Source organism: Ornithorhynchus anatinus, chromosome 1 (genome assembly GCF_004115215.2).
Source record: "Ornithorhynchus anatinus isolate Pmale09 chromosome 1, mOrnAna1.pri.v4, whole genome shotgun sequence".
NCBI classification, from domain to species: Eukaryota; Metazoa; Chordata; class Mammalia; order Monotremata; family Ornithorhynchidae; genus Ornithorhynchus; species Ornithorhynchus anatinus.
The window spans coordinates 3,091,426-3,108,991 of NC_041728.1; the positions used below are offsets into that span (position 1 = coordinate 3,091,426).

A 17,566-nucleotide genomic window follows, 5' to 3' on the forward strand; every position below is an offset into this window, starting at 1 on the left:
GGACGCCCCGAACAGCAGGGCTTGGGTTCTTTGTTCCGCCTCGCCGCTGAGAGAGGCTCCTGGGTGACTGACAGCAGAGTCCTGCCCCGGACTGGAAATCCCTGCGGTCAGGCGGCAGAATCCTACCAGCATGAGGCGTAGCCCCGGTACTTCATTCAGTAGTATTTATTGAGCGCCTACTATGTGCAGAGCGCTGTACTGAGCGCTGGGAACGGACAGTTCGGCAACAGAGAGAGACCGTCCCTGCCCATTGACGGGCTCGCGGTCTAATCGGGGGAGACGGACGGACGGAAACGGGACGACTTAATCGCGGTAAATAGAAGGAAGGGGATGGACGCCTCATTCACAAAATAAATAGGGTAATAAAAATATCTACAAATGAGCACAGTGCTGAGGGGAGGGGGGAGGGGGAGGAGCAGAGGGAAAGGGGGGAAAGGGGCTTAGCTGAGGGGAGGTGAAGGGGGGGGGCAGAGAGGCAGCGGAGGGAGGAGGCGAAGCTCAGCGTGGGAAGGCCTCCCGGAGGAGGTGAGCTCTCGGTAGGGCTCTGAAGAGGGGAAGGGGGTTAGTTTGGCGGAGGTGAGGAGGGAGGGCCTTCCGGGACGGCGGGGGGACGCGGCCCGGGGGCCGACGGCGGGACGGGCGAGACCGGGGGACGGCGAGGAGGCGGGCGGCGGAGGAGCGGAGCGTGCGGGGCGGGCGGTGGAAAGAGAGGAGGGAGGAGAGGCAGGAGGGGCCGAGGAGGGGGCAAGGACCAAAATCTATTTTGCGGCAGGTGGAATGTTACCAGCCTGCAACTGTGGAATGTGTCCGTTTATTGTTGTGTTGTACTCTTCCCAGTGCTTCGTACAACGCTCTGCACGCTGTGAGTGCTCAGGGAGCTACGATTGGCTGATGGAGAAGCAGTGAGGCCTAGTGGATAGAGCCCGGGCCCGGGAGTCAGAAGACCCTGGCCTCTAATCCCAGCTACTTGTGACCTCGGGCAAGTCACCGTGAGCTTGTCGCAGGCGGGGATTGTGCCCGTTTGTCAGTGTAGCGCTTAGTGCGGTGCTTCGCGCGTTTGTCGGTAAGCGCTCAGTAAATGCCGTCGAATGATGAACTTTCCCGAGCCTCGGTTCCCTCGTCTGTCAAATGGGGGTGAAGCCTGGGAGCCCCGTGTGGGACGGGGACCGTGCGTAGCCTGATTGGCTTGTATCTGTCCCAGCACGTAGTGCGGAGCCTGGCGCGTGCAAGGGGCTTAACGGATACCCTTAAAAAAGGATACGACTCCTGGCCAAAGACCTTGGCTCTCTTCGAGGTGGGGTTACAGCGACGACGGTATTTGTTGAGCACTTACGATATGCCGAACGCCGGGGTGGATCCGAGCAAACCGAGTCGTTCACAGCCCCTGTCCCCTGTGGGGCTCGCGGTCTTCATCCCCATTTGACAGATGAGGGAACCGAGGGTCGGGAGGGGTCATCCGTTCGGTCGCATTTGTTGAGCGCTTGCTGTACGGATGAGGTAACCGAGGGGACTTGAAGTGAAGTGACCCGTCCGAGGTCACACGGGAGACGTGTAGCCGAACCGGGATTAGAACCCCCGTCCTCTGACTCCCGGGCCCGTGCTCCCTCCGCTGGGCCACACGGCTTAATAGAGAAGCAGCGTGGCTCAGCGGAAAGAGCGCGGGCTTGGGAGTCGGAGGTCACGGGTTCCGATCCGGGCTCTGCCGCTGATCAGCTGTGTGACCTTGGGCAAGTCACTTCATTTCTCTGTGCCTCGGTGACCTCATCTGTCAAATGGGGATTAAGACTGTGAGCCCCACGTGGGACAGTCTGATCACCTCGTATCCCCCAGCGCTTGGAACAGTACTTTGCACGTAGTGAGCACTTAACAGACGCCACAATTATTATTAATAACAACCACAATGATAATAATAATCGTAGTCTTTGTATGTGCCAAGCTAATAATTGTCTTTGTATGTGCCCAGCACCACGAGATAATCTGGTTGGATACGGTCCCTGGCCCAGCTGGGGCTCAGGAGGAGAGAAAATAGATATTTAATTACCACTTTAACAGGGAGGAACGTGAGGCCCAGAGAAGTGAAGTGAATCGCCCAAGGTCACGCAGCGGGCAGGTGGCGGAGCCGGGATCTGAACCCAGGTCCCCAGACCCCCGGGGCCCGTTCGCCGTCCACGGGCCTTGCCGCTGCTCAGGACCGGGGCCTTTGGTTCGAAGGACCGAGAAGCCAGATGTAGAGAAAGGGTCAGTTGGCTCAGAGACCTCGTTTCCCGGGACCGGCCGATGCCGGACTCCAGGTCGGTGGCGGGGAACTCTGCGTGCCCGCCCGCTTCAGATGCGCCCCGGGATTCCTTCAGCCGGTCCCACTCTCCTTCCCGTTTCAAAGCGAGGGGATCGAGAAGATGCTAGGAAGATATGAAAAGAAAATACTAGACGGCGCGGGGGGGGGGGGGTGGCTGTCGGTGATTTTTTTTTTTTTTCCCAAGCGTTTGATCTGGGTTTCAAAAGTGACCGGTTCTCGGAATTCCCCCCGAACAGGTGATGCAGCATCCCACGGAGGGAGGCCAGGTCCTGAGCCTCTGTAGCGACGTCAAGGAGGTGACCGCCAAAGTGGCCGAGATCTGGATCTTCTCGCTGTCCAGCCAGCCGATAGATCACGAAGAGAGCACGATGCAGGCCAGCCAGAAGAGCAAATCCACGGGTGATTGTTCGTCCGTTCGTTCATCCGGTCGCGTTTGTCGAGCGCTTCCCGTGCGCAGAGCACTGTGCTGAGCGCTTGGAGAGTCCGGTTCGGCAACAGACAGAGACCGTCCCTGCCCAGCGACGGGCTCACGGTCTAGAAGGGGGAGACGGACGACGAAGCGGAACAGGTAGACAGTAGACAGCGGGTGTTTCCTCGGCTAGCTAGCCGTCGTCATCGTAGCGCTTAGTGCAGTGCCCCGCGCGCAGTAAGCGCCCAAGCGATGCGACTGAATGAATGAATCGCAGCGGTACCCGTGACACACGGCGTCTTCCCTTTTTTCATGGCATTTGACAAGTGCTTATTTTGTGCTAGGCACCGAGGTGGAGACCAGGTGATCGGGTTGGACGCAGTCCGTGCCCCACGTGGGGTTTGTTTGTTCATTCGGTTGTATTTATTGAGCGCTTACCGAGCCCGGGCTTGGGAGTCAGAGGTCACGGGTTCGAATCCCAGCTCTGCCGCTTGGCAGCTGTGTGACTGCGGGCAAGTTACTTCACTTCTCTGTGCCTCAGTTACCTCATCTGGAAAACGGGGATTAACCGTGAGCCTCCCGTGGGACAACCTGATGACCCTGTCTCTACCCAGCGCTTAGAACAGTGCTGTGCACATAAGAAGCGCCTAACAGATATCAACATTATTATTATTATTATTACCCTGTACCTCCCCCAACACTTAGAACAGTGCTCGGCACATAATAAGCGCTTAACAAATACCAACGTAATTTTTATTATTATTACTGGGTGCAAAGCACTCTATTACGGGCTTGGGAGAGGCAGTTTAAGGCACATTCCCTGCCCACAATGAGTTCAGAAGGGGAGACGGACATTAATATAAATAAATAAATTCCAGATATATACATACGTGCCGTGGGGCCGGGAGGACGAGCGAAGGAGCAGGTCAGGGTGACGGAGAAGGGAGTGGGGGAAGAGGAGAGGAGGGCGCAGTCAGGGAAGGGTTCTCGGAGGAGGTGGGCCTTCGAGAAGGCTTTGAAGCGGGAGAGAGCAGTTATGTGTCCGATTTGAGGAGGGAGGGCGTTCCGGGCCGGAGGTAGGACGTCGGCGAGAGGTTGGCGGCGAGAGAGACCAGATGGAGGGACGGGGAGGAGGTTAGCATTAGAGGAACGAAGTGTGCGGGCCGGGACGTAGTAGGAGGACGGTAGGGTTCGCGGTCTTCGTCCCCCTTTGCACCGATGAAGTTACGGAGGCACGGAGAAGTTAAGCGACTTCTTTATGGCGTCGGTTGAGGGCTTGATAGGTGCCAGGCACTGTACTGAACGCTGGGGTCAGCCCAAGCTAATCGGGTCGAACACGGTCCCCGTCCCACTGGGACTCCCGGTCTTCGTCCCCGTTTTTACCGACCCGACGCGGTAACCCAGGCGCGGAGAAGTTGAGCGACTTGCCAAAGGCCGCACGGCGGACAAGCGGCAGAGCCGGGATTAGAACCCAGGTCCTTCTGACTCCTGGGCCCGTGCTCTACCCGCCAGGCCACGCTGCTCTCTCTCTAGGTCTGATTCAGCGTCGGGGCGGGTCCCGGCCTTTTTTAGCTTTTGAGCTCGCTGTTCTTTCTCACGTGGGACGAGCTCGATGAATTAGGAATTATTTTAAATAAATAAAATAGCAATTAAGAAGTAAAGTGCTTTCTGGGAGGCATATGCATCGGGTAGGGGAAGGAGGGGGCCGTTGGATGCCGATACTGATTTGCCCGCCAAAAAATCAATCGATCGATCAGTGGTATTTATCGAGCACTTAATGCGGGCAGAACACTGTACGGAACGCTCAGGAGAGTACAGCGCGACGGAGTCGGTGGACACATTCCCTGCCCACGGAGAGCTTACAGGGGATGATTCATTAATTCAGTCGGATTTATTGAGCGCTCACTGTGGGCCAAGCGCCGCACCGAGCGCTTGGGAGAGCACAGTATAACGATAAACGGAAACATTCCCTGCCCACAAGGGGCGTACGTCGCAGAGCGGGAGGGATAAATCACGGATATGTACGTAAGTGCCGTGGGGCTGACGGTGGGGTGAATATCGAGCACCGGAAGGGGACAGATACAGATGCCAACGCTGTGCAGTCATTTATTCGATCGTATTTATTAAGCGCTTACTGTGTGCGGAGCGCCGTACCGAGCCCTTGGGAAAGTGCGGTACAGAAATAGACGTTCCCGGCCCCCAGCGACCTACATCGTGCCTCTCTAGGATCTGGGGGGGGATTGTCCATTTTTTTGAGAGCTTTGACCTTCTCTGGTATCGAGAGTTTACGCCCGATAGAAAGCAGTCGGCCTCGTGATCGAAACCGGCGGCTGACCCCACGTCGGCGAGCAGGATTCCGAGCCAAGCTTTGTCCTCTGTTTCGATTTCACAGATAACTATTCCGAGGAAGAATACGAAAGTTTTTCTTCTGAACAGGAAGCGAGCGACGATGCCGTCCAGGGGCAGGTACTTCACACCGAGCGGCTTCTGGGAATGGCGGAGCCGGGTGACTGACCCCGGGCCGAAATGAGGAGTAGTAAGAAGTTGGGGAGGGAGGGCTGCGGCCCGGAGCGGGCTTTCGGGCAGACCCCTCTCACCACCGTGTGGGCTGCGCGAAAGGCAGTCGGGTTTCCCGTCGACGTGTTCCTGCGGCTCCACCGTCCCGCCGATCGGGACGGGGCTCCTCTTCCCCCTTCCCGACTGCTCCGCCTCTCCGACGGGACGACCGGGATTCCGGCCGGCGTCGCTTCCCGGCTCCTCTGGGGGCTGGGGAGGTGGTGGAGGTCAGAGGCCGGAAGGGAGGAAGAGCGGGAAGGGGGACATTGAATGGGTCAGTACTAGAGAGTAGCAGCGTGGCTCAGCGGAAGGAGCCCGGGCTTGGGAGTCAGAGGTCGTGGGTTCGGATCCCAGCTCCGCCACTCGTCAGCCGTGGGACTGGGGGCGAGTCACTTCACTTCTCTGGGCCTCAGTTACCTCGTCTGTAAAGTGGGAAGTAAGACTGTGAGCCTCACGCGGGACGACCAGATTACCCTGTATCTTCCCCAGCGCTTAGAACGGTGCCCCGCACACGGTAAGCGCTGAACAGATACCAACATTATTATCAGAGAGTCAGCGGTGTCTCTTTTATGGTATTTGTTAAGCGCTCACCGTGTGCCAGGCACTGTCCTGAGCGCTGGGGAAGATAGTAATAATAATGATATTTAAGTGCTTTCTATGTGCCAGGCACCGTGCTAAGCCCCGGGCTGGATACGAGCAAATCGGGTTGGGCTCGCTCTCTGTCCGACGTGGCTCGCCGTCTCAGTTCCCGTTTCGCAGATGGGGTAACCGAGGCACAGAGAGCCATGGGGACTGGCCCGAGGTCACACGGCAGACGCGTGGCGGAGGCGGGATTAGAACCCGCGACCCTCCTACTCCCGGGCCCTCGCTACATGCACCGGGCCAAAGCGGGTCGGACACAATCCGTGTCCCCCGAGGGGCTCACGCTCTTGATCCCCGTTTTCCGGATGGGGCAGCCGAGGCCCAGAGACGGTAAGTGACTTGCCCGAGACTTGTCGAAGGACCCCGGGGAATTCTTCTTCTCTCACGGCTGCGTATAGGTCAGTCCCGCCGGCTCGCCGGTCACGGTATTTATCAGGCACGCTCTACGTACCGAGCTGCGTGCCAAGCTGCGGAGGGGATGTAAAGCGGGCAGGTGCTACCCAAGTCACCGTCCCACGGGACTCACCGTCTAAGAAGTGAGCAGAGCGGGTACCTCAACCCCCGTTTCCAAGCGAGGAAGTTGAGTGACCTGCCCGGCGTCGCGCGAGAGGCCAGAAGGACTCGAGCCCAGGTGTCCCAGCTCCTAGTTCTCTGCTCTCCGTTCCATGAATTTGGGATTCCGGAGAGAATCGGAGGTCCCGTTCCGAGCTTCTGGGCGCGTGGCTGCTCAGGGAGGAGTAGTACTTTCCCACGGCGATTTTCTGCTCTCCACCTGGCCCTCAGAGAGAAGTCGAATCGCAGACTGTCCGAGTCGGGGGGGGATCGGCGCGATCCTGGGCGAGGGCGTTGCCCTATTTAGGCGAAAGGCGGCCGCTGAAGCAGAGTGAAGGCTTTAGAAGAGCTTGGGCGACCGGGGGCACCATTAGACAGGAGTGCGGACACACCCAGAGCTCTCATGAGGTCGCCCGCAGTTCCGAGGACACGGAAAGCCCTTCCTTAACAGCCCGCAAATCAGTCTACCTTAGGAATCGTGCGGAGCCCTCAGTAGTTCAACTCCACACCCCTCCTTTAGACCACTAATAATGAGTGGTCCGATGATGATGATGATGATAAGGCCACCTGCTGGAGAACAAAGTGCCACCACATGGACTATCCTTGCGGTCCGCCGGATCTCACACTGCCCATCTATCCGTCCGTCAACGAGCGACGTTTATCGAGTGCTCACCGTGAGCGGAATATTGAACGAAGCGCTTGGGAGAGTACAGGACAGCGGAGTCGATTCCCTGTTCGATCGCCTCCTCCCCTGTTTCCTGCCACCCCGGGGTTAGGCCGTTAAGAAACGAGGAGAGGACTTTGGGGTCCGGAGCCCTTTTTACATTATTATATGTTATTATTTAGTGCTGTCGGTTAAGCGCTACGTGTCGAGCGCTGTGGTGGTGGTGATGATGATGATGATGATGATGGTATTTGTGAAGTGCACCAGGGTAGATAACGAGGTCATCGGGTTGTCCCTGGTGGGCCTCACGGTCCTCATCCCCATTTTACAGATGAGGTCACTGAGGCACAGAGAAGAGGAATGACGATGTCGGCGTTCGCTACGCGCTTACTGTGTGCAAAGCACCGTTCTAAGCGCCGGGGAGGATACAAGGTGATCAGGTTGTCCCGCGTGGGGCTCACAGTCTTAACGCCCATCTTCCACGTGAGGTCACTGAGGCCCAGAGAAGTGAAGTGACTTGCCCAAAGTCCCACAGCTGACGAGCGGCGGAGCCGGGATTAGAACCCACGCCCCCTGACTCCCAGACCTGTGCTCTTTCCACTGAGCCACACTGTACTAAGCATTATGGTAGATAGAAGATCATCGGGTCCCGCTCGGGGCTCTCAAAGTAGGAAGGAGAACAGGTGTTGAATTCCCATTTTACGGACAAGGGAACCGAGGCCCACAGAAGTCAAGTGACTTGCCCAAAGTCCCGCGGCAGGTAAGTGACAAAGCCAGGATCAGAACCCAAGCCCTCCGACTCCCCGGCCCGCGACCTTCCCCTGGGGCCACACTGCCTTGCTTCCAGGTAAGTCTGTGCTCCCTCCGATAAGGACGGCGGGCCTAGAAGCGAGACATTGATCAAGGAGCTCGGTTTTCCCCTCGGGGACGGTGTAGAGACCCCCCCACCCCTAGCAGGCGGCAGGGGCTCCTAGTCCATCAGCCGAGGAGTCCGCGCTCTCGGAGGTTGCCGACGGCCAAGGAGTCGGGAGAGGATAAGGCGACTGACAGAGCAGAGGCAGAGCTTGGAGGCTAATCCCTCAGTCCGTCGTATTTACTGAGCGCTCACCGCGTTCGGAGCACCGTATTAAGCGCTCGACAGACTAGTCTTATATCGCCGAGTTGTTTCCGACCCGCAGCGACCCCCACGAACACGTCTCTCCCAGAACGCCCCGCTCTCCGTCTGATTATCGTAATCATAATAATCCTGGTATTTGTTCTGAGCACCGTTCTAAGCGCTGGGGTAGATACGAGGTCGTCAGGCTGTCCCACGTAGGGTTCACGGTTTTCATCCCCGTTTTACAGATGAGGGAGAAGGGGAGCGGCTTGCCCGAGGTCACACAGCAGACGAGCGGCAGAGCCGGGATTAGAACCCATGTCCTCTGACTCCCAAGCCCGGCCTCTGCCGCTAAGCCACTCCGCAGTCGTTCTGGTCGGGTGTCCGTAGAGTTTTCTGGGTAGAAATCTGGCGGCGGTCAGACCGTCGCCTCCTTCCGCTTACTATGACGATGAGTAAGCGGTAGTACTTACTGAGCGCTTACTATGTGCAGAGCGCTGTACTGAGCGCTTGGAACGGACGATTCGGCAACGGATGGAGACCGTCCCTGCCCATTGACGGGCTCGCGGTCTAATCGGGGGAGACGGACGGACGGAAACAGGACGACTTAATCGCGATAAATAGAATCGAGGGGATGGACGCCTCGTTAACAAAATAAATAGGGGAATAAAAATCTACACAGATGAGCACAGTGCTGAGGGGAAGGGAGAGGGGGAGGAGCAGAGGGAAAGCGGGGGGGGGGGGGAAGGGGGCCTAGCTGAGGGGAGGTGAAGAGGGGGGCAGAGAGGCAGCGGAGGGAAAAGGGGAAGCTTCGCCCTCGACTCTCTCCCGTGTCCAGCACGGGGGAGTTTTGACTTGTAGCCGAGGGCCTGCCGCTCGCTAGCCACCGGCCGAGCTAGGGACGGACCGCACGGGCCTCTGCTCGACTCTCCCTCCCGTAGCCGAGACCGGCAGAGGACTGGAAACCCTGAGAGGGACACTTGGGAGACTACAGTATAACAATATAACAGACACATTCCCTGCCCACAGCGAGCTTACAGTCTGGGGGCGGCGGGGGGGGCGGGGGAGGTGGATAAATGTAAATAAATACATTACAGTCGGCTGCCGCACCTCCCGTGTTGCCCCTCGGGAAAAGTGGGGCCACTCAACTGGCCACCGAGCAAATCTGGGGAGCGGGTCGTCCCTCCGGCTAGCGGAAGCTGACGCCTCGACGGCTTCTGTCTGGATCCCTCGTGCCGCCCCCAGAGCAGGGCGGATCGCGGCCCTTGCGGACGGCGCTCTGGTTGGTTGTCACTTTGAGTCGAAATAAGGTTTTGACATTCCCTCCGTCTCTCTGTCTCCTCCTCTCTGCCCAGGACTTGGATGATGATGAATACGACGTCGGGAAGCCAAAGAAGCAGCGGAGATCGATAGTAAGAACGACGTCCATAACCAGGGTCGGTGGAAATTAGTTTTACTAACACTGTGTGCGAGGGGTTTGGGCCAGGTCTATACTCGAGGCTGATGAGGTTTTTGAGGACGAAGGTGAAAGATCGGCCACCATCTGGGAGAGGAGGGAGGTCGTATCCAGGCGGAAGATGACGAATGGATCCGGGGGCTGATCCAGGGGATTAAAGGATACGGGGAAACCTGCCTTGTAGCTTTTGTCTTTTGTTAAAGTGAAATACGGAGGCGAGTGAACGGTCAACCCCGAGTTGGGCCCCGAGAAGCTTCCTGGGAAAAGCCAAGCTCCTCGGCTTCCTGGAAGCCAGAAGCCCACCTCTCCGAGACTGGTTTTACTCACGGGGAAAACTCCAGTCCGGAAGGCGGGAAACAAAAGTCGCAGGGCTGTCTGATCCTAGCCACTCTGCGACTTGGCTGGGAAAGTCAGTTAAGCCCCCCCCGCCCCCGGGCCTCATTTTACCATCCGTGAGCTGTTACCTGAGCCACACCCGTCTCGGGAGGGGGTCGTAAAAGAATGCGTGAGAAGACCTTTGAGTCTTTCCGATTTCTTATCTATAAAAATCTCACCCCGTTGCCCTGGTCCCTTCCTGCTCTCCTCTTTTTCCGAGCCTCTCCCCCCCCCCCCCCCCCCCGGGCCCAGCCTCCCGATTCCTCCTTGCAACCAGCGGGGTTTTTCTTTTTTTTCCAATTAGGGACACGTGCAGCACTACGGCCTGTGTGAATCTTTTGTAGCCGCTGCCAGCTGTTCCCTTGCCGTCATCCCCTTCCCTTTGGTAGTCCCGCTTCCTCTGGGGAGCGACCCAGGCCGGACCAGGAGGGGAGGCGGCGGTTGCCAGCGCCGGCACCGTTGACCCCCGGCCGCCGGGAACCGGCCGGAAGGGAAGGCGGCCTGGGGCGGCGGGAGCCTGCGGCTGACTCGCTCCTTTAAAAACAGAAAGTTTTGGAGCGTTTGAGGAGGAGAGAGAAGGGAGGGAGGGGCCCGGTTGGAGATGGGAAACTCCGAGCAGGGGAGAGGGGGCAGTGAGAGAAAGGAGGAGGGGACTTGATCTACCTGCGGTGACTGTAGGTCAAGCGGAGCCGAAAGGATTTCAGTCCCGAGGCTGGGGAAGTCGGGGGGTGGGAAGTGGGGCAGTTTTGCGGTACAGGGAGGCAGGAAAGTCATCAGGGGCACGGGGCGGGGAGGGAACCGGGGACTCGGGGGGACATTTCTACGTACCCGTAAGGCGCGGTCGTCGTCGTGGCTGGTTCCGGAACGGACTCTGATAGCGCGTAATGCCGTGGGAAAAGGTACCTCAGGTTGCGGCTACCTTTTCCGGGAGCCTAACCCAACCGTACTGGGGGGTATGCCATCCTGTGTGGCGTTCTCCGTACTGGCAAGTAGCATCCCTGGTGGAGAAGTTCACCTACGGGAAAGTTTGTGCCCGAGAAGGCCAGTGCCCCAGAAGGCCTACCGGGAAGAGCCCGGACGTGGGGGTCAGAGGACCCGGGTTCTAATCCCGGCTCCGTCACTTGTCCGCAGAGTAACCTTAGGCGAGTCACTTAAGTTTTCTGGGCCTCGGTTCCCTCCTCTGCAGAATGGGGATTCAATACCCTTTCTCCCTCCTACTTAGACTGCGAACCCCACGAGGGACGCGTCGTCCCGTGCTTATCCCAGTGCTCAGTTCAGCGCTTGGCACGTAGTAAACGCTTACCAAAAACCACAGTTATCGTTATTACTCCTCGGGCCTCAGGCCGGACACTCTGACGGACTCGGTTGGGCTTCGGTGTGCGCCGTTCTCACTTTGACCTTCCTTAAACCCTGATCCTTGAGAAACCTCTGCCCCCAAAGAGCCGGGAATTTCAGAATTGCCATGTGCCAAGCTTGTCCATCTGCTGCGCTCCTCAGCTGGGATGCCACACGGTCCGAGGCTGTGCTCTGTCGCGTCCTTAAAACAATCCCTCTTGTCCCTCTTGTCCCTCTTGTCCCCCTTGCTTTTTTTATTGCCCACTTTCAGCTCCCCACGCAGCTACTGCCGTCCGTTCTCTTCTCGTCCCACCAGCGAGGCTCCGTTGAGGCGAGCGCCTTTCCAGAGCCGAAGGGGGTCGTACGGACCCGAGCCGATGGTCGGCGGCGAAGGCCCGGGGCAGTGAACCTCGGGGCGATGGTCCGGATGAGGTCGCGCACGGGTCTCTCCGGACTCCCCCAGGAGGTTCTCTTATCCCTCGGGCGGCCTCCCGCTCCCTCTCCCCTCCGACGCTCCCCTTCCTTTTCCCTCGGCCCCCGGGGCCTTCGGTCCGTTCGTTCATTCGGTCGTATTCGCTGAGCGCTTACCGTGGGCAGAGCGCATTAAGCCTTTGGGAGAGTGCACCGTAACAGTAAACGGGCAGATTCCCTGCCCACGACGAACCTGTGGAGGGGGAGACAGACGTCAATACAAATGAATAAATGACAGATGTGGACCTAAGTGCTGGGGGGCTGGAAGGAGGGAAGAAGAAAAGGAGCAAGTCAGGGCGACGCAGAAGGGAGGGGGGGAAGAGGAAACGGGGGCGGGGGCTCAGTCAGGGAAGGCCTCCTGGAAGAGATGGGTCTTCAGTAAAGCTTTGAAGCGGGGCAGATTCATTTTCCTCCCGAGCGGCGTCACCCTTCCACCGATGCCCCGCCCCGGGACCCTTCCCCTCGGCTCCAGGAATCGGGAGCCTGTGTTTTCCTGCGTTCAACTCGTTACCTGCAGATGTGGCAGCGTGGCTTAGCGGGTAGAGCACGGGGCCTGGGAGTCAGCCTGCCTTCCAGTCCCGGCTCCGCCGCGTCCGCTGTGTGACCTGCAGGTCATTTCACTTCTCCGGACCTCGGTTACCTCATCTGTAAAATGGGGGTGGAGACTGTGAGCCCCTTGTGGGACGGGGACTGTCTCCGACCTGATTAACCTGTCTCCGGAACGGTGCTTGGCACATAGTAGGCGCTTATGTACCGTTATTCTGATTTTATTTTGAATAATGATGGTATTTGCTAAGCGCGTACTGTGTGCCAAACACTGTTCTAAGCGCTGAGGTAGATACAGGGTTCTCAGGCTGTCCCACGTGGGGCTCACGGTCTTCATCCCCGTTTGACAGATGAGGCGACTGAGGCAGAGAGAAGTGAAGTGACTTGCCCAAAGTCACAGCTGGCAAAGGGAGGAGCCGGGATTAGAACCCACGACCTCCGAGCCCGGGCCCTTGCCACGAAGTCACGCTGCTCTCTCCATTTTTTTCTTATTATCATTATCATCAACTCCTCACCGGGACTCGTTAAGTTCTCTCGGTTCCCTTTACAGTCCTACCAACCTGACAGCTCCATCTCTCCCAGACGGTCTTAACGGACCAGGGCTGGACTGCGAATGCGCTTCCGGCCCCACGTCTGAAGTGTCTTTGCTCAGTGACGTCGGGAAAAGACGTTCGCTGCCGGAAAAGCAATGGCAAGGGGTGGCGTGGCCTAATGGGTACAGCGCCGGTCTGGAAGTCAGAAGGGATCTGAGTTCTAATCCTGGTTCTGCCACTCGTCTGCCGGGTGACCTCGGGCGGGCCACTTCTTCGTTGTTGCTACCCGTTGTCGGGTAGGGATTGTCCCTCTCTGTTGCCGAACTGTTCATCCCAAGTGCTCAGTACAGTGCTCGGCACGCAGTAAGCGCTCAATAAATACTACTGGATGAATGAATGAATCCCGGCTCTGCCGCTTGTCAGCTGTGTGACTTTGGGCAAGTCACTTCACTTCTCGGTGCCTCAGTTCCCTCATCTGTAAAATGGGGATAAAGACCGTGAGCCTCACGTGGGACGACCCGATGACCCTGTGTCAACCCCAGCGCTGAGAACAGTGCTCGGCACATAGTAAGCGCTTAACAGATACCGACATTATTACTATTATGATTATAGCATTTGTCCATTGAAGAAACCAATTCACACCTTGTGGCTAAAATCAGAATTTTCTTCTAATGTGTTCTTGTCTATTGAGAAGCCACGTGGCTCAGTGGAAAGAGCCCGGGCTTGGGAGTCAGAGGTCATGGGTTCTAATCCCGGCTCCGCCACCTGGCAGCTGTGTGACTGCGCGGAGGCCGATCATTCTCGGTCTCCTTCGCCGGAGCCTCCTCCCCCTCCCATCCTTTAACTGTCGGAGTTCCTCAAGGGTCAGTTCTCGGCCCTCTTCCGTTCTCCATCTACACTCACTCCCTCGGCGAACTCGTCCGCTCTCACGGCTTTGACTACCGTCTCTACGCAGATGACACGCAGATCTCCATCTCCGCCCCCGTCCTCTCCCCCTCCCTTCGGGCTCGCGTCTCCTCCCGCCTCCGGGACGTCTCCACCTGGATGTCGGCCCGCCGCCTAAAACTCAACGTGAGCGAGACTGAGCTCCTCATCTTCCCTCCCAGACCCGGTCCTCTCCCAGACTTCTCCATCACCGTGGATGGCACGACCGTCCTTCCCGTCCCGCAGGCCCGCGATCTCGGTGTCGTCCTCGACTCGTCCCTCTCGTTCACCCCACGCATCCTATCCGTCACCGAGACCTGCCGGTTTCACCTCTACGATATCGCCGAGATCCGCCCTTTCCTCTCCACCCAGACGGCTACCTTACCGTTACGGGCTCTCGTTATATCCCGGCTAGACTACCGTGTCGGCCTTCTCTCTGACCTCCCTTCCTCCTCTCTCGCCCCGCTCCGGTCTATTCTTCACTCCGCCGCCCGGCTCATCTTCCCGCAGAAACGATCTGGGCCTGTCACTCCCCTTCTTAAACGACTCCAGCGGCTGCCTATCGACCTCCGCTCCAAACAAAAACTCCTCACTCTAGGCTTCGAGGCTCTCCGTCACCTTGCCCCTTCCTACCTCTCCTCCCTTCTCTCTTTCTACCGCCCACCCCGCACGCTCCGCTCCTCCGCCGCCCGCCTCCTCGCCGTCCCCCAGTCTCGTCCGTCCCGCCGTCGACCCCCGGGTCGCGTCCTCCCGCGGTCCCGGAACGCCCTCCCTCCTCGCCTCCGCCAAACTGATTCTCTTTCCCTCTTCAAAACCCTACTTAAAACTCACCTCCTCCGAGAGGCGTTCCCAGACCGAGCTCCTCTTCCCCCTCTACTCCCTCTGCCATCCCCCCTTTACCTCTCCGCAGCTAAAGCCTCATTTTCCCCTTTTCCCTCTGCTCCTCCACCTCTCCCTTCCCATCCCCACGGCACCGTAATCGTCCGCTCGACTGTATATATTTTCGTTACCCTATTTATTTTGTTAATGAATCGTACATCGCCTCGATTCTATTCAGTCGCCATCGGTTTTTACGAGATGTTCTTCCCCTCGACGCTGTTTATCGCCATCGTTCTCGTCTGTCCGTCTCCCCCGATCAGACCGTAAGCCCGTCAAACGGCAGGGACCGTCTCTATCCGTTGCCGACTTGTTCATCCCAAGCGCTTAGTACAGTGCTCTGCACATAGTAAGCGCTCAATAAATACTATTGAATGAATGAAAGTCACTTCACTTCTCGGTGCCTCGGTTCCCTCATCTGGCAAATGGGGATGAAGACCGCGAGCCTCACGTGGGACGACCCGATGACCCTGTATCTACCCCAGCGCTTAGAACGGTGCTCTGCACATAGTAAGCGCTTAACAGATACCGACGTTATTATTAATAAAATCATTATCGGTGGTATTTATTGAGCACTTACCATATTCAGAACACTGTCTTAAGCACTGAGGTGGATACAGGATCGTGTCAGACACCGTCCCTCTCGTCCACTCATTCGGTCGTGTTTATCGAGCGCTTACCGTGTGCTAAACGCTTGGAGAGTCCAGTTCGGCACCAGATAGAGACGATCCCTACCCAACAACGGGCTCACAGTCCAGAAGGGGAGACGGAAAACAGACAGACAGGCGTCAGACCCCCCCCCCCCCCGTGGGGTTCTCGATCCCAAGGAGAGGGAGAAAGGGGATTGAATCTTCATTTTGCAGATGAGGAGATGGGGGCCCAGAGGAGCCGGGACTCGCCCAGGGTCACGCGGCCGGCCAGTGGCCGAGACGGGTTTGGAACCCCGATCCTCTGCCTCCCGGGCCCCGAGCGCTTTCCGTTAAGCTGTGTTGTTTCCCGTTAAAGGAGCGGTAGAACGGGGTGATGGTGGGGCGGATGGGACAGGTTGGTGAAGCAAATGATTGCACGCCTCTAGGCCAGCTGAAAATGCGAAAGGGGAAGGTCGAGAGGGTCAGGCGAAGAGCAGAGCGGAATCTCATTCGCTTTGGAGAACCCTCTTGGGAATGTCTTTGTACTGGGAAGCCTCTTCGGTCGTAAGCAAGGGCTCCGCCCCGGCTCTCGCGCTCCGTCGACCCTTAGGGAGACCACCCGCGGCGCTCGGCGCCGGGTTTAGAGTGGTGAGAAGGCCTTCCTTATCCTCCGTTCCGGACTTGAGCGCGTTTCAAGACCGACGTCGAGAAGCCGCGAGAAACGGGGCCGCAGGGGAACTCCGGCCCCCGGGGGACTTTGGGTCCGAAGACGTAAAAGAGGGAAACGGGTGTTCTCTGGGGAAAGATGGATCGATCCCCTTCGTCGGCGTGGCGGCTTCCCCTCCGGAATCCCTCTCTGCCCAAGAGATGAGCACTGGGTCGCCGTAGAGGTCCAGGGAGAAGTCAGCGATTCAGGGTGTTTACGTGAGGTTAAGGGCACGGGGCGGAGGTAATTATAACGGTGGTATTCGTTAAGCGCTTACTATGGGCGAAACACTGTTCCGAGCGCTGGGGGATACCAGGTGATCAGGTTGCCCCACGTGCGGCTCGCGGTTTTAATCCCCAGTTTCCAGATGAGGGAACTGAGGCACGGAGAAGTTAAGTGATTCGCCCAGAGTCACGCGGCTGGCAAGCGGTGGAGGCGGGATTCAAACCCATGACCGCTGACTCCCAAGCCCGGGCTCTTTCCACCGAGCCGCGCCGCACAGCTTCGGCTGGATAAACCAGCCGGGGCGGATCACCAGAAATGCCTTATCTCCCGGGAGTCATTGACTTCCCCGGGGGTCAGTCGGCATCTCTCGAGTATTGGAATTGAGTGGTAGCCCCCTCGCCCCCCAAGCTGGCGAGTGAGGAGGGCAGAGGAACTGTAGCCCTGTCCCTCTGGCCGTGGTCATTTTGGGAACGATTCATTCAGTATTCATTCAATCGTATTTATTGAGCGCTTACTGTGGGCAGAGCACTGTACCGAGTGCTTGGAATGGACAGGCCGGCGACAGAGAGAGAGACCAGCAGCGTGGCTCAGTGGAAAGAGCCCGGGCCTGGGAGTCAGACGTCGTGGGTTCGAATCCCGGCTCTACCGCTTGTCAGCTGTGTGACTTTGGGCGAGTCACTTCACTTCTCTGGGCCTCAGTTCCCTCATCTGGAAAATGGGGATGAAGACCGTGAGCCCCACGTGGGACAACCTGATCACCTTGTATTCCCCAGCGCTCAGAACGGTGCTTGGCACATAGTAAGCGCTTAACAAACCAGCATTATTCTCCCTGCCCAATGACGGGCTCGGAGTCTAGATCCACATTACCCCTGAGATGGACTTAGTTCAGGAAGAGGGAGGTGGGGGAGAAGGATGAGCGGAGATGGGGGAAAGCCGACTGTGATGAGGAAGAGAGAACGGTGTGGCCTGGTGGAAAGATCCCGGGCCTGGGGGTCAGAGGACCTGGGTTCTAATCCCGGCTCCACCGCTTACCGGCTCTGTGACCCTGGGCCAGTCACTTCGCTTCTCTGGGCCTCAGTGACCTCATCTGTAAGATGGGGATTAGGACGGGGAGCCCCGTGTGAGACGGGGACTGCGTCCAACCCGATTTGCCCTTATCCACCCCAGCACTTAGTCCACCGCCTGGCACGTAGTCAGCACTTAAATACCATAACGATAATTATTACTAATTATTATTATTCCTTGTAGATTGAGTCCCGTGTGGGACCTGGTTAA

General features: G+C 58.0%; 1 protein-coding gene across 14 annotated transcripts in view; it reads left to right on the plus strand.

The window, feature by feature from the left end:
* The window catches only part of PACS2 (phosphofurin acidic cluster sorting protein 2), a 161,262-nt gene that overhangs the window by 89,032 nt on the left and 54,664 nt on the right, over positions 1–17,566 (plus strand). For 11 of the 14 annotated variants that reach the window (XM_029060929.2, XM_039910781.1, XM_039910715.1 and 8 more), the window contains 3 exons: positions 2,533–2,695; positions 5,098–5,171; positions 9,571–9,651. In XM_029060929.2, the coding sequence (XP_028916762.1) occupies positions 2,533–2,695; positions 5,098–5,171; positions 9,571–9,651 (318 nt within the window). The remainder of the gene's footprint in view (positions 1–2,532; positions 2,696–5,097; positions 5,172–9,570; positions 9,652–17,566) is intronic. The other 3 variants (XM_039910717.1, XM_039910740.1, XM_029060957.2) reach the window with 1 other exon arrangement.